General features: G+C 43.5%; 2 protein-coding genes across 7 annotated transcripts; one reads left to right on the forward strand and one right to left on the reverse strand.

Moving 5' to 3' along the window:
• Positions 1-709: 709 nt before the first annotated feature.
• On the reverse strand, positions 710-11,207 carry FAM114A2 (family with sequence similarity 114 member A2). Of its 3 annotated transcripts, none has more exons than XM_053990819.1 (14): positions 11,132-11,207; positions 9,712-9,917; positions 9,411-9,507; positions 8,874-8,969; positions 8,468-8,580; positions 7,375-7,509; positions 7,051-7,209; positions 6,573-6,696; positions 5,530-5,609; positions 4,790-4,918; positions 4,437-4,576; positions 3,617-3,689; positions 3,019-3,072; positions 710-2,290 (listed from the first exon to the last, which is right to left on the reverse strand). In XM_053990819.1, the coding sequence occupies exons 2-14, from the start codon at positions 9,913-9,915 to the stop codon at positions 2,192-2,194; spliced, it is 1,503 nt and encodes a 500-aa protein (XP_053846794.1). In that variant the 5' UTR covers positions 9,916-9,917; positions 11,132-11,207; the 3' UTR covers positions 710-2,191. The 3 variants fall into 3 exon arrangements, with proteins under 3 accessions (XP_053846794.1, XP_053846793.1, XP_053846795.1); XM_053990818.1 differs by lacking the exon at positions 11,132-11,207 and adding an exon at positions 10,919-11,001; XM_053990820.1 differs by lacking the exon at positions 11,132-11,207 and adding an exon at positions 10,032-10,364.
• On the forward strand, positions 11,043-22,803 carry MFAP3 (microfibril associated protein 3). Of its 4 annotated transcripts, none has more exons than XM_053990821.1 (3): positions 11,043-11,103; positions 15,623-16,083; positions 17,438-22,803. In XM_053990821.1, exons 2-3 carry the CDS (start codon positions 15,804-15,806, stop codon positions 18,208-18,210), a joined length of 1,053 nt encoding a protein of 350 aa, XP_053846796.1. In that variant the 5' UTR covers positions 11,043-11,103; positions 15,623-15,803; the 3' UTR covers positions 18,211-22,803. The 4 variants fall into 4 exon arrangements, with proteins under 4 accessions (XP_053846796.1, XP_053846799.1, XP_053846797.1 ...); XM_053990824.1 differs by having other exon boundaries at positions 17,465-22,803; XM_053990822.1 differs by lacking the exon at positions 11,043-11,103 and adding an exon at positions 11,252-11,292.
• The last annotated feature ends 1,618 nt before the right edge of the window (positions 22,804-24,421 follow it).

Consider the following 24,421-nt stretch of genomic DNA (forward strand, 5'->3'; position numbering starts at 1 on the left):
CTACCAGAAGTGTTCAAATTACTGTCAGCTTTCATTAGATTCACACGGAAGGTAAGGCCAAGCAGGAAGACCTCCAGACAGTTGGATGCTGAATTCTGATGAATCCTTTGGGTAGAAAGATTTCAGCAATCGTGGATCTGTTTTTGTTGTCTATCTATTGCAGTCCTTGCACTGGCACACAAATGAAGCTGGTGCATGTTTGATTTCTGGCTGCTATAACAAAATCCATGTGGGCACATGACTGAAGGAATTACTGTCTGCATGTTAAAAAAAATCACCTCATTTCCCTTAATTATTAAACTACTCTACACTAAAGCACTCCAGGTCAGTAGAATTTATCTGCAAAAAAGCAGCTGCTGCTTCATAAAACTCCATTACCTTTATTTCTTCTCTTCTGACATTCCTGTACATTTTGGCTTTTTGGCAGGAGCAAAGATGCCTTTTTGCACTGACACAGGAACTGGGAGCTCGTCTGTGGGAGCTCTCACTCCCGAGCCTGGGTCCAGAGCACCGTTTCCTGCCATGAGAAAAATCCCAGCTGTCCTGGCCCCAGAGCTGCACCCAGCTCTGCCCCAAAAAACACATTCAGGGCTGAGAAAAAAACCCCACAGTTCTCTTATTTCATTTGTGCCCACTGCTACCTTGATAGCTTGTAACTGAAACGGTTGTCAAAACAAATCCTTTATTTAATAATGCTATCAACCAAAAGAAGAAAAAAATACAGATTTTATTGTAGTGCAGATTTTTTTAACCCGGACACACTCCTTTCAAGTCCAGTTTTAAGATGCCAGAAAAAGCTTTCCCTTTTGAGATCCAATTACTCTAACCATGACTAAGGCAGATTTTTTTCCATATATATATATAAAATCAGAGTATTAACCAAAAGGTATTCTAATACAAAAAACACTTCTCTACTGCACAACTAGAGCAGAGGAATGTTCTACACCTTCAGTATAGCAGAGATGAGCAAGACCTGCTAAAACCCAGAGGATTTTCAAAAGGGGATTTGAGCATCATTGTTACCAATGAGCAAGTGCAGAGGCAGGTGTGACACTCAGTCACCTCTGATTAGCTATTATGGACTTCTTGAAATTCCATTTTAGCTGTGCATTTCTGCTCTTGTGATTCCAACAGAGGCTGCTGCCTCCCCATGGGCAAGCTCAAAAGATAAAGGAACAAAGCAGGGAACTTGCACAGCACAAAGAAACAGATACCATACGTGGAGCAGCTTCTGAGGCAAATTAGGACTCCTACTAACAGAACCAAATTGCTGCCTCTCTCCCTACTTTAATATATACCTTCCAAGAAGGAGCATTGCATTATAGTGTTTTTCCACAGAAAGAGAAGACAAGCAGTATGTGAATCTGTGAACAGTCTGTGGCTGACATGTCAAGCTGCACTGAAAAACTGGAATCCTCCTGCTGAATTCTCTCATTAAAGTGCCCAAACACGAATCAATCCCTTTTAGTCAGTTCTCATTTATTGCTATAAAGCCAAGTACCTGCATTCTCAGGGCCAGATCAGCATTTTCCCAGCTCGTGCTGAAGCAAGCACAGCGTGAGAGAATGAGAAACAGCACCCTGGTGAGAGTCCCTGTCCCACATCCCTGAGTCAGTACAGACGTCTTCAGGAAGCTGAGCTTCTCTTCAGCAACAGCTGGATCAGGAATCCTCTCTGCTCTGTTCTGCCCAGTCTAGGAACTGCAAGGTTCATAATCACAAAAATTTGCCTTTTCTTGCACCTCCTATCTAATATTCATTTCAACACAAATGCAGAGCTATTGGGAACCCAATTATGCCTGACTTAAAAATCACACCATGATTTTAGCTAACTAACTAGCCAGCTGCTACTCTCCTCTTCAGCACGGAGAAGCTCTCTGGACTGTGAACACAAAGAGCTTGTTAACACATACAGCAGAGAGATTTCAGTGAAAAGACACAGACAGTCCATGAAACAGAGAAGCAATCTGCACTTTAAGTCTGTCACGTTGTCCACCAGCCTGGACTATGCTAATCACATCTCTCAGTGTGCTGTAAGAGATGTCATTGCCAGACTGCACTTAATCACCATTCTTGCAGCAGCAGTGAGCAGAGTTCATCTTTTTCCCTTTAATAAGAGCCATTGCATCATTCTCCAGCATGGAAACTACGAAGTGGGAAGGTCAAAAAGTTCTTAATTAGAAGGATTTTTATTACTGTGATAGTTCTGTTCTAGCCTCAATAAGAGAGATCTGCAGTACAGGCAGCAAGAGCTGGAAGGCGTCTTGGATATAGGAAGCACTGTTTGAAGCCTGTGAAAACAAAAATCAAAATACACACATAAATAGCCATGATACCAATCAGCTTTGCTCATCACATACTCATTTCAAACAGCATTGATTATTGCACAGAAAAAACAGAAGCCTAGTGCTTGCTGGATTTTAAAGGCTTCATTCTAAAGATCAATTTTATGTCAAGTTTTTGAGGGGCTTTATGCCAGTAGGCAAAAAAAAGCAAATGGCTTAAAGACTGCCAAACAAGATCAGTTCCAATCCAAATGCAGGATACTGCTCTCAGCAAGAGAAGAAAAGTGTTTCTTTCTAAGTGAAGCATAGCATGCTGTGGCAGGAAGGAAGAACACATGAAACATGAAATATCCCCTTCCTACCACGCCTCAGAGCTCTGCAAGCTTGAGAACCAATTTAACAGTAAGGAAGTGTTGGGACTCTTGTATGCTAATTTCTGAACTTGTCTAAGATTTTACTTTGGACATTTAAGTTCTAAAAATCCAGACTGCTGAATTTAATGTGTGTCTCCTGACCCATCATAACTGTGAACTGACACTCACTCCTCACTAACTAACTCACCTTTTGTGCAAATTTACAGACATTTATCAAAACTTTCAAGTTATTAGACAGGTAAGTACAACTTTGGACCATGGGTTAGAGAACTTGGCATGCATAAGGATCCTAAAGTGGGAAGAACCAGCACATCTATTTTTAAAGTATTAGCTTAAAGTTTAAACGTTAGCATAACTGACCTCCAAAAACACTCCAGTGATTAAGGGATTAAGCACATCTGCTTTCTCTTTGACCTGCAGAGATCAGACATATATTATCCTGATTGAAAATTTGATCACATTTCTTCAAGCAAGATAAAGCTAAATCCCCAGTAAGTTTAAAACCACCACTGCTCCCTTAACTAGAGGAAAGCTAAGCCACAAGCTTAGCAGCCTTGCAGCATGCAAATAAGAACAAAGTAACCTGCGTGTGCCCAGCACAGGTCGGGTATGAATACACATCACATCTTCAAATGAACTGGGGACAAGTGGGGAATCCAGAGATGATGCTACCATCTTCAGGAACACCGAGTGTTTTGGAAAACCCACAACAGGCTCACAAACTTCATTTGCCTCTGTCTCCTTAGCACTGTAAGCATCAATTCCCACCCCTACTCTGTGCCAGGCTCTCAAAAGCTCAGAGGCCACAGTTTGAGGAACCCTGGCCTAAAAGATCACTTCACAAGTTAAAAACTGCATATGTAAACATGCAAAACCAAAAAGCAGTTCTTGGCAAAGATCCCAAGGCTGTTATCAAATAACCACATCTCATTCCTAAGAACTATGGTGTAACTCTTACCCCTGCAGTCGTTAAGCATGTTGTGAACTCTTTAGAGAAAGCTGACAGTTCTTTGCACAGCATGATCGTCAGTCTGTGGAAGAAGACAGGGAAAACAATGAAGTAAACACAGTCCTCGAGATTAAATTTCTTTCAGCATTCCTCTAAAACATAAATGCTCTATTTCTATGCTTACTAAGTTAAATTAAACCAAAATTTATATAAACAGTGTATGAAGATTCAGAAGTTCCCCAAATAAAACAGAGAGGGAAAAGATGGGGAAATAAATAATTAAAGCAGAAGATCTTAAAGAGCACTCAGAGGACACACATCCATTCCAGAAGGAACAATGCTAACTTGCCTTTTTTTACTGGCAAGTGTCATTTTCTGAATTAGAAAGTACTGCACATTTCAGACACATGCTGACTGTCTCCTGTGCAGTAATTTTGCCATCTCATGTACCAAGCATACTAAATGATTAACAAAGATGTAATCAGAAATCACTTTTGTACAACTGTTTTGTCATGCTTTAAATCTCTGCCTACTGACTAGCACAACCTTAATGCAAATATTCTTCTAGGCTACACAAAGCTTTCAAGAAGAGTTTCCTCTTTCTTATCAAGAAATGTCTTTAAGCTGGAAAGAGACAGCTGAGTTCTGTTGGAAGATAATGATGCCACCCATCACAAATTCACAGATTTGCCCAATTCCCAAATTTAAACACCTATGCAGAATTCAAGAGCTCTGCATTGTATGGATTTCCAAAGAATTATTAGACAGTTTAATCATTATATATAATCAAGTAATTATATGCTATCCATTTACTGAGAGATGAACTCACTGTGACAGGGACTTGGCTCTGTCTGTGACTGTCACCTCCTGTTTCTGACCATAGAGAAACAAAGCTGCAGTTTTGTGAAACATTTCAATGGAGCAGGCCGTCAGTTCTGCCAGGCTTCTTATGGCAAATGCATGAATATCCTGCAAGAGTGACAAAACTTCTGCATACAATACAAAAAATAGCAGCTTTTATTATTTAAAACAAGTCAATCACACAACATACTATCACTACCCTTTCAGACCTCAGAACCCCACAGAAATAGAAACCCATAAACCCTGTAAGTCACAACTGTAACTCAGCAGCCAGACAAACACTCTGCAGGCAAGTATTCTTTTCCTTGATTACCCAGTTACCTCTACTGATTTCTTAGCATCCTGGTCACCATCTCTGGATTCTACTTCTTGGTTTTCTTCATTTTCTTTTTCTTCTTTAGGAAGACTGCTGTTGAATCGTGCTATCCACTCATGAGCAGATGTCCTCACCTGGAGCAAGATGTGCCATAATATTTAATGACTGGAATGAAGCCCCCCTGCACACCACAACACAATGGAAAGAAGCAGCTATAGAGGAAAGAAGCAGCTACAACTCCTTTTGAGCTTCTGAGAAGAACCAGGACAAATGATCCCAGTGCCTTCAGAATTTTGCAGAAGTTTGGCTGCACTGATGTAGTTGAGGGCATTTGTTTCTCTAGCACCAGGGGCTGGAGTTTACCAACAAGATCAAACTATCAGAGGTGCTTTAAAAACATGTCTGCAGAATGCTGCTGCCACTTGGTGGATCTGAAGGGTAGTGAAATGATGGCAAAAAAGATGATTCTTCCTCATACCAGCTCCTGAACACAGTAAAACGAGGTGCTTTGTACCAAGAGCAGGCCTTCAGTTCATGACTGCAGGTTTTTTGACTGTGGCAGCTGAAGGGCTCACATGATGCTGCCCCATAAAGTTAAAGGCCCATCTCCTTTACCTACCATTGCAAAAATATCTAAAATATGGCTTGTTTTCATGCATTTTATGTTTTCACAAGCAAAGCAGGTGAAGAGAAGCCTTTCCTGTGAGGAAACTCTCCATCTTTTAGAATATGGAAAATAACTCACCATGATCACTTTGTCTGGCGTGGAGGAGATGTGCAATTCTGAAAACAACTCTGTCACTTCTTTTGTGAACTCTTCATCTCCTAAAGGACAGGAAAGGTTAAACAATCCACACAAAGGACAGATTCAGGAATAAGCAGCACTTCAATGCACAACTAGTTCTGCTCAAGTCTGTCAACTGTTTCCTTTATTTCTCTTTGAATCATCACCTCAGGCAAGAATGCATCAAACCCAGTCTTTCCAAATACAATTTCTAAGGTAAGTTCTGCAAAGGTGGAGACATCAGTGCCTGAAGGTTAGTTCCTGCTTTCTCAATTCTGGTTTTGTAGCTAAGGTAACTCCTTTTTTTATTTTTTATTTTTTTACAGGCAGCCTTTTACAACACACTAACTTGCACATCACCTTGGAGAGTCTGAAATATCACTTAGAGCCTACGGTTCTCCTATTATATATGGCACAGCAGATGTGAGATCCATTATGTGCAAATATAAAAGATACATTAAATGTTGAATGATAGCAAGTGCAGGTGTGTAAGCCCTCCCTGATGAGCATTTAGGTAAAAGCAATGCAAGAAATTTACATTTAAATCCATGTAATTCTCAAGAATCAGGGCTCTTGTGTGCAAAGGTATCTGTGAATCTTTTGCTCTGTGTGGCTAACTCTCATTTAAAAAACAAATAAAAAGGCTTTTTGCTCTCCCACGTGTTGGACAACTCTGTTCACAGTTTTCCCTTCCTGGTCAAGGAAACCCACTCTCTCTCTAAATTAGCATCTTGGCTCAGGGTCAGTTGTATGAAGTGCCCATGAGTCAAACAACTCTAACCCTGCTCTGGCAAGAAATCATTCCTGCTACAGAATTACTGCACAGCTTCTCAGAGATGAAGAGTGTTGCTAACTGTCATGCCCTTGGACAGAGATGGCTTTAGGATTAAATATCCAGCTAAAGAATAATTTAAATTTGGCATCATGCCCATTGCTAGTGATCAGGGCTGGCTGGTTCTGCACTAAGGACCAGCTTCTCTTCTCAGAACTTGGGGCTCTCTTACCTTTCTTTTCTTCCTCTTCTTCTTCAAAGAATTCAGGTAAAGAAAATGCTTCTTTGAGTTGTTCCATTTCCTCCTTCAGCATGTCCAACTCCTCTCCAGAGAGGGCATTCAGAACTGCTTTCACCTGGTTAGAGGCAGCACAGCCAAAGAGAGAATCAATAAATCCATCCAACAGGATGGAAAATGCAGGCCAAGGTAGCAAACCAGCAGGTGTGAGGAGAGTAAGGTGTGAGAAGTTGGAGAGCTGCAGAAACTGGGACTAGCTGAGGTAAAGGGAATGGTTTTAGGAGCTGAGGACAGGACAAACTGCTACCAAGGTAAACACCAGGTCCTAATACAAGGATCAAAGTGAAGTTCTGTAATCATTTTACAGCAAGTTCTGAGCACTTGATTTTACATGTATATACATACATTTCTAATCTTTTTTCCCCTGCTCAGCTGAACTCAAAATAGAAAGCAAAATGCTCAAGGCCATTACCTTTGATTCACTCTCTCTGGAAAGCATCTCTAAGGCCTCCAGATGCGAAAGACCCTGAAACTCATCAAACAGTAACCCATAATGGGCTTTCTTCTCAGTAGCCATGGCAACCTCGGTAGCTGTCTGCTGCTCTTCTTTCTCCTTTGCCTCTCGTAAGACCTGAAAAAGAAAGCAGAGGCCTCGTGACAGTGCCAGGAGATAGAGAATACAGGAGGAGAAGGCTTTTGGCTCAATAGCAAAAAACGGTTGCTTAATGACAGGACCACAAAAGAAGGGAGAAGAGATGAGAGAAACCAATGAGGTGCTGATAGGGAAGTGCTGTACCTGAGATAATGTAGAGGTTCTGTTTATTAAGCCCTTTGTTTTTTTGAATCCAGGGTCTCCCTCAGCTATTACATCCATTGTCTTTTTGCCGATGAATTCCAAGGCATCCAGACCTCCACTAATAACACTTTTACCCTAGGAATCAGATTTGGATAAAGACAGCGCATAAAACTCAGAGAAGATTACACAATGGAAGAAATTGAATTGGGAGGGTTTTATCAGCAATCTTATGCTGGGCACTCACATAAAAGCCAAAGTGGTCCTTGTCACCCTAAATTCAACCCTAGTCATCACAAAGAGAGCAGTAGGACATGGAAAGAGCCACAACACATTATCACCCAACAGCTTATTACAGCACCCAGACAGCTGCAGCAATCTGATGGGAAATACATTTTTTTAGTTTGTGAACAAGCTGGGTCTCAGCACATTACAGTATTCAGTTCTCATCCTTCCAATGAGAAAACACCAGACCTGTGGATTTTGACTGCTAACTTTTGTTTGAGCCTTAAAAGCAGAAATAGAAGCCAGCTTTCCATCTGCAGCTCTTTCAGATTCCCAGGCAAATTGACAAGACAGCAGATCACAAAAGCAGTTTCTAAGGGTAATGGCTTCCTTTGAAGTGCATTTCCCATGGTCACAGGAGCAAGCTGATTTCCAAGCGAACTGAGCTAGTTTCACATAGGTGTTTTGAAGAGGAGAATGGATTTCATCTCTAGTTCTGTGGAAATCGGTGGAAATACTCCAGGAATGAGTCAGACCCTGCATTTAGCTGACTACTCCAAAGGCAAGGCAGAGATGACAGAGTACAGAGGTGACATGTACAGAAATGCACGCTCTGCACAAGCCACCGTTAGGATTTTTTTGTTAGGTACCAACATTCAGTACAGAACTATCAAAGTCCATAATATCTTTCACATTAGGAGCCAGTCAGAAGCAAGGCCCAGGATAATGGTTGTCTGAAGGCTGGAAGAGTTTATCACCATGCATCCCACAAATGCCAAAATTAAGTTTCTTCTTACAATGTTTCAGATCAAAGGCCAAAACCCCAAAGCTCCCTTAAACCCATTTTCTCCTGCATTCCCAACTCACTCACTGTGCTTTGGACAGCAGTAGAGATGGTTGATAAAACTTCAAGAGCACCAGCAATAGGGAAGGAGCTGCCATCATCAGCTGCATCACCGTTGCTGGCAGCAAGATTCTCACTTCCTGCATTAGAAGGCAGAAAATTAACTTCCTGACTTCAAAAAAAAAAAAAAATCCTGTCAGCCACAGAGTGGAGAAAATCAACAGACACAAAATATCAGTTAGGAACAAGCCTACAATTCAGATTATTTTCCTCTCTATTTTTCAGAGCTAACAGAACTAATCAAGAGAGTATTATTTATATGATTTTATTATCAGTCTCAAGGTGCAAGGTGCAGAGTAAGGTGATGTTATTTTGGGACTCAGTATGTTGTGAAAAACATTCCAGGGTTGTTCTTATGCAGTACAAAACTGACCTCTTGCAGCATCTTTAGACTCTGATGAGATTTCACTGGGACTGGGGATCCCAAGGGTTGTTTCTGCTTTTTCTATGACATTTGAAATACCTTGACCTAGAGAAGACAGAAATCAGAACAGAAACAGAATTAGAGCTGCATATTCTTTTTCATTATTCCAAATTCCTTCTCTTCAAAACAGTTTAACCAGCACTAAAATCTCCTTCTATCGAGCTCACCTACCAATGTAATGAACCAAGATTTCATCTTAGCTTTTAAATAAAGTTGTAAATACTGGCAGAATACTAGTTTAAAATACCAGGTGAAAATTACACAAACGCCTTAAAAACCTGCAAGTAATTCTGTCTCTACATATCTCCTCAATCTCACTGTACCTTTTGGTACAAGCTTTTCCCATTACTTGAACAATTCTCTTGACATTTTTCCAATAATGGCTGCTATAACTGAAATCCTCTTCTCTACAAACAAGTTCTAAAGCACCAGCTTGAGACACAAAACATGATTAAAATATTTATCAAATACCAGAAAGAGCCTTACCTACGGTAGCTACGGTAGCAGATGCAGTTGACAGAAGAGATTTCCCCCAGCTTCCCCAGTAGCCCCACCCTGTCTGAACTGCAGGAGGATCTGAGACCTTTAATGAAGAAAAACAGAAGAGTGATGCAGGCATTACGGTGAGGAAAGGAACACAAGCAATCTGTGACATGTGACTTTTGTGCAGCTTTTTCATTCCAGAGAACAGCAATGTGAAAGGAGTGGGGCTTATGCTCAGAGTTCTCCTGCGCTCAAAGCCATGAAATGTGAAGTCCCATCTCTCCAAGCAAGCATAGGAACATACCTTGATGGTTTCACCTGCAGGCTTTTCTGTGGCAGCAGGTTGGCTTGGGGGCTTGGGTTCAGGTCTTTTCCGAGTCACAGGCACAGTCTCTTGTTCTCTCCCTTCATTGCTCTCAGAGCAGCCAAGTTCCTCTGTCTTCTGTTCATTTTCAGCTTCATAACAGGTTTCATCTTTCAGATTTTCACAACTGTCTTTCTCAGACATGACTACAAACATCCATAGAAAGCAAAGTAAATAAAATAATCACTCCCCCCACTTTAGTTCAAGAGCATCACGTTGGCGATTTAAATAATTAAACACAACAATGTTGCCACATGTACCCTCATGTGTGTACACCAAGTTACGTCTGACTCCAAAATGGCACACTTGGAAGTTTAAAGTCCCACAGGAACACGTGGCTTTATCTAACTGATACACCCTCTCCACAGGAAAATAAACCAGTTTGCTAACTCTGAAAAACAAATGAAGGTACAAAAGGCCTCAGATAATTAAATCCATTACATGTCCCACCAAAATAAAAGTGAAAACAAATCGCTTGGGATGGCTGGTTTGAGGAGTGTAGGAGACAAATGGGGGCAGCGACTGGCTCACTCCTGTACTTGGGGATGAGCACTGCAGGGCATGAGAACCAGCCGGGAGCGGGGCTGTCACGGGGCTCTCGGGGCCCCCGTGTCACCCGTCCGGGCTCCTCTGGCAGCAGCTGCGGCTCAAGTGACTTGCGGGGCCAGGCAGGGACAAGCCGAGAACCGCAGGGTCCCCGGGATCACACTGGCACTGCTGCGTCCCCGGCCAGGCGCTCAGTGCTGCAATCGGGGCAGTTTCCCCCCGCCACGGGGCAGCGATGGCCTCAAGCGAAGGAACGCGACAGCTCCGGGACCGCCACCCATCTGCCAGGACCCTCCACAGCGACTACCGCGACCCCCGGGTCACCCCCGGCACCCTCCCCACCCCGCGGCCCTGGAGGCCTCCCTGTGCCTCCGCTTCCCCGGGACACCCCCAAAGTCCCGTAGCGCCCACACGGCGCTGCCCCATATGGCACCCCAAGTTCCCTAAACCTCCCCGTGGGGCTCCTGCCGCGCCAGGAGCCCGCCAGGTGCCCACAGCACCCCGCCACGGTCCCGCCTGCCCCACAGCGGCCCCCCAGCGCCCGTCTCCCCGCGGGGCTCGCTGTGCCCCGCGGAGCCCCAGACCCTGTGCCGCCCCTCACCGTCGGCGGCCGGCGCGGCCCCCGCGGCTCCGGGCGGACCGAGACCAGCGAGGCCGGCGCAGAGCGGCCCCGGCGCTGCCCCGGAAGCGGCCTCAGCTCGGGGAAGCGCGTCCGGGCGGCGGGGCCGGTGGTGGCGGCGGCGGAGCTGCGGGACGGGCCAGGCCGAGCCGGGCACCCTCGTCCCGGTGAGAGCGGCGGTACCGCCAGGTTCACCTGGCAAGGACGGGGTCGGAGGGCAGCGGCGGAGGGAGAGGCCGCGGACCCATGTCCTGCCTCGCTGTTTTGGCGTGGAAATAGGGGCAGTAGGGGCAGGTTTGGAGGGCAGCGAAGGCGGTGGAGGGCCTCGAGGGGAAGCCACGGGAGGAGCGGCTGAGGTCAGTTACTCTGGTCAGGCCGGAGAGCGGGAGACTGAGGGCAGAGCTCATCGGGGTCCGCGGTTCCTCCCGAGGGGCAGCGGAGGGACAGCTCCGAGCTCTGCTTGTGTGACAGTGACAGCACCCTGGGAACGGCTGGAGCTGTGCCAGGGAGGTTTAGGTTGCAGATCAGGGAAAGGTTTTTCCCCCCAGAGGGTGCTGGGCACTGCCCAGGCTCCCCAGGGAATGGGCAGGGCCCGAGGCTGCCAGAGCTCCAGGGGCGTTTGGACAGCGCTGCCCGGCACGGGGTGGGACTGTTGGGGTGTCCTGAGCAGGGCCAGGAGTTGGACTGGATGATCCCTGAGGTTTTCTTCCAACTCAGAATATTCTGTTTGTGTTTCTGGCATGACGTCATGCCCCAGTGGCACCAGCCCGCGTGACGTCACCCCCCGCGGGCCGGTGCCCTCGGCTGCGGTGTGGTCATGTCGCGTGTCCTGTGTCCCACTGCCACCACCAGCTGGGACCAGGGCTTTTCCACCAGTGAACTTGGAGCATACAGGGGGTGTGAGGACAGTGCAATGTTAAGTGAAATTTTGTGCCTGGTCGTTTTTAGCTGACAGGACAAAAAAAAACCTGTTTTGGTGCGGAGCCGATGCCAGGTCATGGCAAGTTAGCCCGTGACAGGTGAGGGATAAGCACAGCAAAACACCGTGTCCTGTCAGGCAGCCAGGGGATGTGCACGGGAAAACAACAAATCCCATCAGGCAGCAGTGAGGCTGGCCCTGGGGTGCTGTGGATTTGCCCCTTAGGTTGGTTTTTGGGCTGTGGGTGCTGCCATCCCCCCCCAGAGCTTTGGCTGGTGCCAGCAGAAGGTGAGCCCTCCGTGCAGCCTCTCCCATGCTGGGGGCACCTGGAATGGCTCTTGTATGCTATCTGTGTTCATAAACTTCCCAAGAGTTCCTGTTTGCAGGGCTCAGCAAAATGAGTCTCCCTGGTTTGACAGAGGGTCAGAGGGGCTTGCAAATGGTATTTCTGCAAGACATCAGCAGCCTGTGCTCTGTCAGGTGTGTCTCGGTTTATTGCCTCACGTTACTCCAGGTATGAAGTGATGTTATAAGCAGTGAATGTAAAACCATATAACTTGCAACCTCTTGGGCCCCAATTTTGCAGTGCCATATAAATGTGTGTAATTTTAAGTACTATCAGTGCTTCCACTGACCTCAGTGGGACTACTTAGAGTGCTCTAAGTTGGACACAAATACACTTCTTCAGGGTAGGAGCCAAGGATGACTCATACAAGCACATGCATTACAGATTTTTATCTTTCCACTGCTATTTGTTGTTGCAACTTATGGTTTAATAAAGGTTAAATGTGTTGAGTTCAGCTTCAGGTTCAGTTGTAAAATAGCCAGTTTCTATTCTGGCACATTTCATCTTGATTGAGCTTAACACTTTGTTGAAGAATTGTGGTGTTGGCGCTGATCACACTTTATCCTTTTTGGATCCTTTAGCAGCTGTTTTGCATAAGCGCAATGGATGGAGAATATGGATTTTGCAAATCATTTTATTGTTCCCAGCACTCGGCAGTGAGAGATCATTGTCTGCTTAGCAATAATGGCTTTTCCAAAAGACAAACAATTTCTAATAAATCAGACCTCGAAGAATTTAATAGTAAAATTAAATGACCCATCACCAACGGTTTATGCATTATGCAGGCTCAGTGCAAGTATAGTGGAGAGCATATGCAATTACTGAAGATAATTATTCTTATGAGGGAAAATGTTGCTGAGTATTTCTCATGTTAAATAAATGAGTGAGATTCCTAATGTCATTTAGGAACAGACGTCACAGACGCTTGGAAACCTTAACAATTCAAATTTAATAATTTAAAATTACAATAGCACAGGCAAAGTACAAGAGGCACTGGGATTATTCTCTAATAAATCTAAAGTATCAGTTGGGATGTTATTGTTTTAGAAGACTGGAAGTTATAATGTGCCTGTGATTCAAGGGTGAAGATGAGGGATTGTGTTTGCTGCAGGACTGTGCTCATGTGGTCAGTTTTAACTGCATCAGGCTCTGTGAAGTCTGATGCCTGCAAAAGTGCATTTTTAGCTGAAGGCAGCTGGGTCATAGGGCGATGTCTGCTGGAGGTCTGGGACCACAGCACCTTGCTTGCCACCACAAGCTGTGACAGACCTTTAAAGCAACCCAAATGTCAGTGGTCCACAAACCATTACCAGTCCACAGCCTGTCTGTGTGGGGTCTGCATGAAACAAATAGGTCAGTGTCAGCAGCCTTTTGCAGGCTCTGAAACACCCTGAAAATACCAGGGGTCTAAAACTGGAAGGTAAAACTACTCCCCCCAAACAGAAGAATAGTTGCTGATCAACAGCAGCCTTAGTATTTTTTTTCAGACCTGTGCTGTTGCTGTGGATGGGATGCTCTTCTTCAGAGGCAGCAGGACTCAGTAACGCTTTCCCTAAAGTGTAGCTGGTGAAAAACAGGAATGAAAGAGGCCTTGGTAGTGTTTTGAACTGTTTAGCTGTGGGAAAGTAGCTCCTCCAGCACAATGGTATAATTGAGTTCTCTGCACTGGTCTCATCTTAAATGAAAGGACAAGAGGCATGATAGAAAACAGAGTAGGGCCAATGATTAAAAAAAAAAAAAAAAAAGAAGGCAGCAGATGAAGGGATTGCTGTTTACAGAGAAACAAGTAGGGAGCCTGTTTTCCAGTTTCTCTTGCAGGATTCAGTGGGTGAGTTGGTTAGTCAAGCTTGAAGGAGAGTTGGACACAGCTGTCTTCTTTGCCTTCTTTGTTAAACTGGTTTTGGCAATAGCTGCAACAGAAATGGAAATGGGTCAGATAACACATTTCTCATCAGATGTCAAGTCTGGAATCTGATTTGACCTTCGACAAATTAACTTCCACTGAATAAAATTCCCAGTCTGGATAGCATCAGCAGAATTCCCCCTTTTGAATATGCTTAGTTTGTCTCTGATGAAGGACAATTACTAGAAATCACCTGGTTTTATGCATGTTGCATTATTTTTCAGAAGTGCTTTAGCTAGTGTTAACTGGTAATTCTAAAAGGATGAAAAGTGTCTGCATTATTTATTAAGTAAATGGATCCCTTTGTGTTGTGATATTTTTGAAATTCCCTTCCACTAACATCTGTTATTTGTAGAAGAAAAGATGATAAATTTGAAGTCACACAGTGAGTCGTATGAAGTGAGATATTTTTTAGGATAATATTTGAGCTTGTGGCTTCTGTACTTTGTAAATGTTTTTTTAAGGCTCTGGAGCTGTCTAAATGGAATCATAACTTCAGGGAACATATATTGGATTAGAAATTTTCTTGAATCAGGCTTCCAGGAAAATTGATTACAGATTGTCTCTTATCAGTGTCATTTCATTTTGTTACAAGTTGGTTTTATTCTGGCTTGTGTGCAAAAGACAGAAAATTAAAGGCTGTATCCTAATGTCTTAAAATATCTTTTGTGCACATTAATTTGAAGAGTATCTGTCCCTAGACAAAACAATTTTTTTCACAGTTTATGAAGTTTGGGTAGAGAAGACAAGAATATATGACTGCTGAGATGGAAGTGGCCTAAAATAAAAGATTTTCAACAGGAGCTCATTGTAAAACAAACAAGAATAACAGAGAGCAGACTTAGAAAATGCAGCAGCAGCAAGAGATATTGCAAAAAAAGGAAATATGTGTAGACATCAGTGTCCTGTTCAGAAAGGGATTTCCTCTTCTGGCTGTAGATAACAACCAGTAATTAAATCATATTATATAGTATTTAGACGTCTAATACCAGTTGTGCCCCTACATCATAGCTGTAAATGCTGAAAATCAGATGTGTGTGTGTATCCTTTGGTTTTCCTCTGGGTAGTAAATGAAAGACTGGCTTTAGAAAACCAGGGCTTAAAAGCACTTAGATATTGGCAGAGAGGGAGGCAGAAATTACATCCTCTTTCGTGCTTTTCTTCCTCTATTAAGAAAGCACTTTTTCTCTAGTAACAAATGCAGAATCCACTTTTAAAGATAATTGTGCATTTCGAGTAATCTGAACAATTTGTTCTTTTTGTAAAACCTTTTTCCCCTTAATGATTATTGTTCCAGAGATTATTTATTTGGTTGGGAAGATGAACATCTAGTGGACTGGAGGTTGTGCTAATGCCTTCTTACCCTCATTTTATCACTGTGTTCTGAGCAAAGCTCTGATTTGGAACCTCTCAGCTGACAGTTTATATTATGATATTTGAAACCTGTTTACTGGAAATTAAATTTAAATACATGGTAACCTTGCTGTCGTTAATAAACTTATTGCCTTTTTTTTCCAGTTTTACTTCCACTTTCCACTTCAAATATTGATGGTCTTGAAAGTGCATTTGGATCCCAGACATTTTCCATCACAGAACAAATCAAGAGCTCCTCTCCTATCTCAGAGCAATGCAGACAGCTTAATATCATATGACCTCATTTCTCCAAATTAAATGAAAGAAGAATTTTCACTAGCTTTCCATGAAGCTCAGCTATTGCCTGTTAATTTTGACTGTTAGTGCTGGTCTTTCAGTTGGATTCACAGTGGAAAATGTAGCTTTTAACAGGACAGTTGCTTTTAGATCTTTCAATGCATCACTTCATGCAGTGTCTCAAGCTTTAACGAGTTCTTCAGCACACCATGATATCATAGCCAAAGAGGGGAGCAGTGTTTTAATTGAATGTAAACTGAACATCAGCCAGTATGAACGTATCCTTTGGTATAACTCCAGAGGACACCTGCTTGAACAGAAAGATGAAGGTGAGTTTTCCTGCTGTTTTCTATCCATCATTATTCCCCTTTTAAACAGTACTGGAAAACCCCTGGGACTTTATTATAATTTTCTCTTCCTATCCTCCCATTTTTACAACTGGGAGATAAGGAGAGAGCAAAACAAAGTCCTTTGCCCTCTGAAATGTTGCATGGGAATTACACCTGAGTACTTCTGTCCCAGCCCATCCATCCTGCTTTGGTGCCCCACAGAATGATGTTGTTCAAGAGTCATCCCAGTGTTCCCAGTGTACACATGAAATGAGTCTTCATCTTACCCAATACTAGCTGATGGTTTTATTTATTATTGCTCTGGTTGAAATTATATTTTTCCAAATGCACGAATTAAACACAATTCTCCACAACTTGCTTTTGACCTTTTGAGCTGGCAGTTGGTGCTTTAATTTTGTTACAGGATATGTTTTAAAACATACTTCATACATTTATTTTTTTGTTTATGCACCAGTGAGACTGTGGAAAGTAACACGATACGTAATGGCCAACGGTGAAATTCATGCTATTTAACCATTTTGAACTGAAGAGGAATATATTTTCCTAGCTATTGTCTCTTACAGTTTTATCCCTGCAGTTTTTAATTTAAAAAAAATGTTTTAGAGATACATGTGTTTTTCTCTATTAGTATTAATGAAGGTCATCGAACTAATTGATAGGATCTTGTTGGAGGCCATCTTTCTGCCTTAAGTATTCAGTAACCTTTTTGTAGTTATAATGCCATCTGGAGATTAGTTCAAAGTAGAGTAATTAGAAGAATAAGTTATGAAAACAGTTCAAAGCAGAGTAATTAGAAGAAATGAATTATGAAAACAGTTTTCCCCCTAAGTTATAAATGCACAGCAAATGCTGTATAAAGCTTCTTGTATTGATTTCTCTTTTACTTGGGTTTTGCATGTCAGCACTGCATGCTCAGCAGAAAACTGGCTCAAGAAAATTCTGGGTTCTTTTGCCAACAGAGCCATTTACAGACTGATCTTTTTCATGGGTCACTTGACTTTTGACTCTGAATGTATGGAAAATTAGACTTTATAGAGAACAGTCTTTTAACATAGGGTGAGAAGCCCTAGTTAAGAATTAGGATCCCTATCAGAAAAAAACAGAAGCACACTGGAAAGTGCAGATGAGAGAAGGAAGTAAAAGTAGTGTAACAAGCATGCAGAATAATTTACCATTAAGCAGTAGGATGGGTAAGTGGGTTATGGCTTTCTGTGTCACAGGCGTGAAAAGGACATTTCAGTCCTTGGTGTACTGTTACTATGCTAGAAGTGGACTGCTCGCTGCCAAGCTTTGACTCCTGATGATGTTTACCCTGGGATTTTTGTTTCATGAGCTCTGCTTATTTCTTGCCCCTCTGCAGATGACCGGTGGAGGATTGCTGATAATTCCCTCAACATCACAAAGGTCAGCTTTGCTGACCGGGGCCGGTACACGTGTGCAGGCATTAATCATAACGAGACCTTGTACTACACAGTCACCCTGAGGGTTATCTTCACCTCCGGGGACATGAGCATCTACTACATGATTGTGTGCCTCGTTGCCTTTGCCATCACCCTCATTTTGAACATCACCCGCCTGTGCATGATGAGCAGCCACCTCCGCAAAACGGAGAAGGCCATCAACGAGTTCTTCCGGACGGAAGGGGCTGAGAAGCTGCAGAAGGCTTTCGAGATAGCCAAGCGTATCCCCATCATCACATCTGCCAAAACGCTCGAGCTGGCCAAAGTCACTCAGTTTAAGACCATGGAGTTTGCTCGCTACATCGAAGAGCTCGCCAGGAGCATTCCCCTCCCGCCTCTGATCCTTAACTGCAGGGCGTTCATGGAGGAGATCTTCGAGGCCGTGCGGGTGGACGACCCCGACGAGGTGGGCAAGGAGGACAAGCAGCCCCCCGGCTGCGGGGCCCAGGCCGCGCTGTTCCCCGGGAGCGCGGAGCTGAAGCGCAGCGATTCCCCGGCCGTGGACTCGGACGATGGCTCCCTGAGCGAGCAGGGCCAGGAGATCGCTGTGCAGGTGTCCATCCACCCCCAGTGCCAAGGGCAGAGCATCGACACCGTGTCTCACGGCAGCTGCCACTCTGTGCCTGCTGAGGAAGGCACCTGCTGAGCCTGGTGATCCACAGAGGGGGTGAAGGAAGCTCAGGGGATCCAAGGGTACTGTGAGAAAAGGGTCTGCAAACAAGCTGCCTCATCCCATGTGCACAACAGTTTTCCAAATTGCAAGGTGCCAGAAGTACTTCTGAAGTGTGTATTTTCTGTCAGTGTTGATTTAACAATTCCAGTCTGCTAGAAAAGGCCATTTGGAATATTGTGCGGGGGCTTTACTTTCTAAAGCAGGCTTGCTATATTTAAAATAGTCACAAAACAGGAATTCTTTGTCCTTGGCTCCTTGGTAGCTTTTGATACTTCAGATCTGTGTGAGGAGTGACCAAGCTGAGCTGTACAACTTGCAATAAGAACTTTTCCTTTGTGAGCTCCTTCTTTCTTCACAAAGTTGTGCTGAAATTCCTTTGAGTCGGTGGTGTTGTCCTGATGAATTGAGTTCTGTGCTCTTTTTGAGTTGCCTCTTGGTGCGTGTAGCCCATCAGAACCACAGTGAGCTTGAACAAATCTGGTTTGTGTCACATGCTTGTGTTGCTATCAAAATGTACTGTACTTAGAAAAGAATAGTGCCAGAATCTGCTGCTGGATTAAATGAATTGTTGTAGTTTCAAAGCAGCTTAGAGAACAACCAGGAGGTCTGAGTTTTCTGTGCATCTGCAGGAAACTTGTGGGTATTTTAAAAGCTTGTTGCTTAAACTTGGTGCTGATTGCCAAAGCGCCTTACCCCAGTCCTGTCCCACAGAAAGGAGCAGTGACAGCACTTCTGGCACTGCCTGGCTTTTCATTATGCTGATTTCACTCACTATAGGAAATCCAAAGTTTTATATTGTATTTGACGTTGTGGTGAGAAAAGGATGACAGTAATCACATCGTGGCAAAACTAAGAAATGAATTCATCATCTACAGACAGGTGTCTCAGGCACATCTTCCTGAACAGCATTATAATAAAGCAGGTGAAAAGTAGTGACACTGAGTCGCTCTGCTCCGGCTGGTCCTGTCAGAAGGCAGCGGCAGAGAGTGGGGCTGGCTGAGCTGTTTGCCAGCCACTGTTTGCAGGAGGGGAGTGACTCACTGATAGAGCCCAGCCTTGTGTGCTGCAGAGGTGGCAGAAGGGAGAGCTGCAGCTGCTGGCATATGTACACAAGTACTTCACCAAGGATCTCCCACCTGGCTTCCTCAGCTGTAGAGATCCAGGCTCCAGGAATCAGAGTGCAGACAAGAATCTACTTTCTTCTTCCACTCTTTGGTGCTGTTTTTTTTCTCCTTAACATTTGTACGACTTAAATAGCATTTTATATCCTGTTGAGATTTAGTAGATGTAAAGCTTGTAAGCACTCCACATATTAATTTCTTACAACTACTGGAAGCATATTGCCATATAATTTTAACAGCTTGGCAACAGGAGTGCCATTTAATTTCACACAACTCTTTTTTCTTTCCTTATTATTACAGAAATGTCAGTTTAACAAGTGATTCTGGAGGACTGCTCAGGATTCTTAAGAGGATTTGACATTACATTTACATGAGTAGAGGTGGAAAACAAGCAGGCACAGTGGTAATAGGAGGGTGGGGCTCTCTGTGGTAATACATGCTCAGAAAGAAGGGGCTGAATGAATTATAGTTACCATATCAGAGACAGGGAAATGACAGCATCTATTACCATTCTAAACTACCTTCTGGGGAAATTCCTGCAGTCAGCCACCAGTTAAATCACCCTAGTTGCCTTTGGCCTGTCAGGTAAGAGTAGTGTTAGTCAGGAAGGAAAATGCTAGCCTTTATTACAGTAACATTCCCACCAGCTTGGTGCCATTTCCAAGACTGTAGCAAACATTGTTTCAGGGGAATAAAACCTTCTGTACCTACTTCAAGTAGCTGCCTCAACAGTGACTTCTTTTTTTGTTTCCATAGTTTGATGGCACTTTATGTCCAGGTGAAAATTTTGCATAGTTTTGTGTGACCTGTCTAGTTTCTTTTAAGTTTTTTGATGTTATCAGTGTTAAAAGATACTCTGTGGATAAATACCTATTTCTCTTAGAAGAAGGAAGCTGCTAGCTTCACTTCTGTGCTACAATGGCTTCTGCAGGTTTGTGTGAGGGGAGATTTGGGATTTGGGAGTTTGCAGCCTTTAGGATGCACTGGTCCAAAGAGGTGAAGGCTACAAGAGAGAATGATCTGCTTCAATCTCCTTTGTGCCACAGGCCATCAGAATGTAGCTGCACCTGCCTTATTTCCTTATAAACAGCTCTCCTTGTTTCTGGAACTGATATTCAACATATGGATGTGTTACCCCTAAATATACAAACAGTGTGAGATGCCACTACAAAATCTAAACTATTTAATTGCTTCCTAAGAAGCAGTTATGATTGACAGATGTCACATCAGAAGTGGCAGCTTACAGGCAGCAGAATGACATTGGAGGTGTGTCAGATGAGTGCCAGGAGAGCAGTTTCGAGACTGATTTGATCTCTTTTTTTTGATTTTTATACTTTATTTACATAGCTCCAAGTTCTTACTGAGCACAGTTACCTGGTGTCTTCATACATCCTATTGCTGGTTGAGAGGAAAGAGTGACCATGCATGAAGTCCTCAGAAATGCAGTTGCAGTGTCAATTGCTGGATGGCAAAGCTGAGAGTTTTCCTAAATTACTACAGTATTTTATTCCTTACATGAATTTCATTCCTGGGAAGGAGATTGTGTTGTAAGGATTTCAGTATATCAGGAGTACCTTCTGAATGGAGGAACTGATCCTACCCCCACTGAATTCAGTTAGGGAGGATTTGGAGCTCTGTGCATTTTACAGGATTTTTATGGATCTGAAAGCAAGGACGAAGGTGATGTTACATGGTAAAAGTGATTTCCAGAGAATGAAATTTGACACCAGTTTCCAAACCAGTTTCCAAACAACTTGTGAACTATTCTTGTTACCCTGAGAGTAGATGTGTGCACTTAATGTCTTTGATGAATTTAATTCAACATTAACATTGAAAGTGTTTCTCAACTTTCTGTAGGACGAGGAGAATCTACAGTGGTTTCCTTGCTTTAAACTAAAGTCTCTGACAATCACAAGGCTATTCTATCTCTTGTGACTTACTTTAAAAAATATAAAATCTACTTGTTATCCAAGAGTACCTAAAACTAACTTTGTAGTGATTATTTGTATTTACCTGGATTGTAATGTAACTGTTCAATGTAACCACATAGGATTTCATACTTTCATAAAATGAATTGGTAGATTTGCAAAATAAATCGAAAAAAAAACAACCTTGTTCTGCTGGAATTTCTGTTTTACAAGTGAGGAGTGCCTGTCTCTCTAAGGTTACATAGCAGCTGTATTGAGCTCAGCAAAATGTTGTTAATCAGCCTGACAGAGGTCATTGGGATATTCAGTCATCTGAAGGACCATTCCTGCTGTGACTTTTTTTTTTTTTTTTTTCTCTCACAGTCTTCAGCAGCATCTAATAATGGTTCCCAGCGGCATATACAAACAGGTACAGACCTGAAATGGTTTCAGGAAGGCCCTCAAACCTTTACTTCTTTGTTTCACATTGTGTGTGTGACCTTCAACCGGGAATCTGTTTTATTTGTTCTTAACTTTTTCACATGCTGGTACTATTCTGTATTGTAAGCACCTTTCTTTTTGTAATCCCTCACCCCAAACTCCAAAATCCACCTTGCTGAGGAGCTCTCTGTAGTGCCTTCCATGAGGGTGTGCAAGTGTGAATGAGAGCAGAATTCACCCAGATTGCTTTTAAAGAAGAGTCTCTGTTTGCCAGTCTCTGCACAGGGCAGAGAATGGCATTACAGCTGAATATTTGGGGATTTTCCCATGAGAATCAGCTGCCTAAAGGAAGAATTATTGGACCCATACTCCTCAGGCTCGGTCAATACTCAGTCAGCATCTGCTTTCTATCTCCTTGTTGTGAGAGATGCATTAATGATAACAGTTCAGTTTTTTAAAGCTCCTGTAATCTGATCCCTCATGATCCTATCCACAGTGAACAAATTCATCTGCATCCATTTAGAGCACTTTTCCATCTGGTAACAACAGATCATTGCAAAGGGAACTGCATTAAGGATGATTGTACTTTAATTTTAGGTGCACGCCTTAAAAAATGCAATTTTTTTCTCAATGTTACAGCACTTCTGTGAGTGAAGTCTCCAGCTGGAGACGCCACAGTGTCATTCAACTCAGGCAAGTTGCAGCTTTATCGACTTCCCTTCAGCCAGGTCATTTCACACCAGCTGAGTCTCTTTCCTCTCCTCTTTTTTTAATTGGATAGCAGCTCATTCAGATGTCTCCAAATACTGCCAGCTTTTTTTGCATGTGGAAGTGAGAATTACACCGTCGTTCAAAAAAAAAATAATTCTGCTAGATGCTGAAATTTCAAAAAAGCCCTAAAAGCTGGGAAGTTGTTCTTTATCCCTGGTAAAACAGTACCTATTCTTTGGTCATGCCTGGCTGCCAATGAGCGCAATAATGCTGAGCAATTAGGCCTTTCATTTGTGTTAGGCTAATTAATTGTTTGCACAGTGCCCTGAATATGGAATCATTTTCCTTTTGGAAAGAATAAAAGGATTAGAATGGCTTTATCCCAAGTTGCTCTGAACGTCTTTTATTTATTTAATGGGAGAAAAATCCTGTGTTGCCCCAAACGCAAACCACACACTCGAGCGTTACGGCTGCTCAGGGATGTCTCCATCAGTGGGGATGTGAACACATCCACATATGTCCATCCATCTGCAGCCACGCTCCAGATGGGGTCTGGGGGTCCTGCTGCATGGCAATGAGCGTGCAGAGGCTGCAGCCACGTCGTGTGTGCTGCAGGGTTTGGATGTCAGTGCTGTCAGGGGCTGCAGAGGGATGAGCATCCCTCGGATTTCAGCTGCCTGCAGCAGCACGGTCATTGTGAGCTGTGGTGCTGGGAGGGCAGAGCTCTGCCACTGGACACTCTCTGAAGAGGTTTGTACTGAGTGAATTCAAGGCAAATGGAACCTGGGCTAGGATTTCATGGAGAAGGGACCCAGTGGACACAATATTGCAGAGGCTATTGCCATCTCTTTATGTTTGTCCTATTTAGTGCCTCTTTGTGCTACCATATTATTAAGTATATATTTCATGTTAAATTGTTCTACAAACGTGCAAAAAGCCATTTCAGTGGAAAGTGAAGGAACATACTCAGCTCTAAGTGCAAGGCAGAGGCTGCCATTACACAAACTTCCACTGAAGGGGTTGGAGATAACTGGGTGGAGTTCCTCCTGCCTTCCTATGAGGAGAGCTCCCCGCTCTCCTATAACACCTGTTATGGGCAATCTGCAAGAGCTGAAAGTGAAAATTCTGTCCTGTCCTACTTTCTCTTCTAAAGATCAGGACACTGAGAACAGCCGTGGGTTTGAAGGGAGCATGAGAGGCCACCTAGGACATGTTCTCAGCCACAGATGTCCATCCTGGCTTAAAAACAGCTGCTGGCATCTCCCAGGCAATCTGTTCTGCTAAACCCTCCAGACTACTGGAAAGATTTCCCTAATATCTGCCACAAAGCATCTCTTAATGCATCACCCATCTCATCCTTTCCATGCCTACTGCTGCTACATCTGCAGCCCAAATCAGAGCCACCCCAAACATGCAGGAAAGGAATTGGAGGGCAGCACAAAGCATACCTGGCTCCATGTGCCTGCCTTGCCTGGAGAGATCCTTCTGTGCTCAGCCTAAGCTGGTAGAATTTAACTGGAAGTCAAACTCCTTTTGTTTATTTAATGCCTGGATGTCTGAGTGATGCTTCTTGGGCTTTGGACCTTCTTGCTGTCTGTGCTGGGTGATGGAAATGTCCCTGACACTAGAGCTGTTCGTATCAAAGGAGTAGCTCCAGTATTCTGGGTGCAGCAGTCTCGTGATAGCTTTGTATCTGTATGTGGTAGGGGAATGGAAAGCAGCCACTGCAAAGCACATGAGTCTGTCCCACCATTATCTCAAGAGATTCTCAGCATTTCATTCACTTTCTCTCTTTGGTGTCTTCCCTTTAGTGCACACAAATATTCAGAAGTATCCTGCCTGGTCAATGGAAGAACCCAAGTTTTCTTTTTTTTCTTTTCTCTTCTGAGTTTTTCTCAAGCTTAACTCTCCTAAATAATGACTAGGGAGGGAGACAATGGACCAGAACAGACATGAAGGAGTTTGGACAACTGTCCTAAATTAGAGGACAGGTTTGCTTTGGAA

Source organism: Vidua macroura, chromosome 15, assembly GCF_024509145.1.
Source record: "Vidua macroura isolate BioBank_ID:100142 chromosome 15, ASM2450914v1, whole genome shotgun sequence".
In the NCBI taxonomy this organism is placed as follows: domain Eukaryota; kingdom Metazoa; phylum Chordata; class Aves; order Passeriformes; family Viduidae; genus Vidua; species Vidua macroura.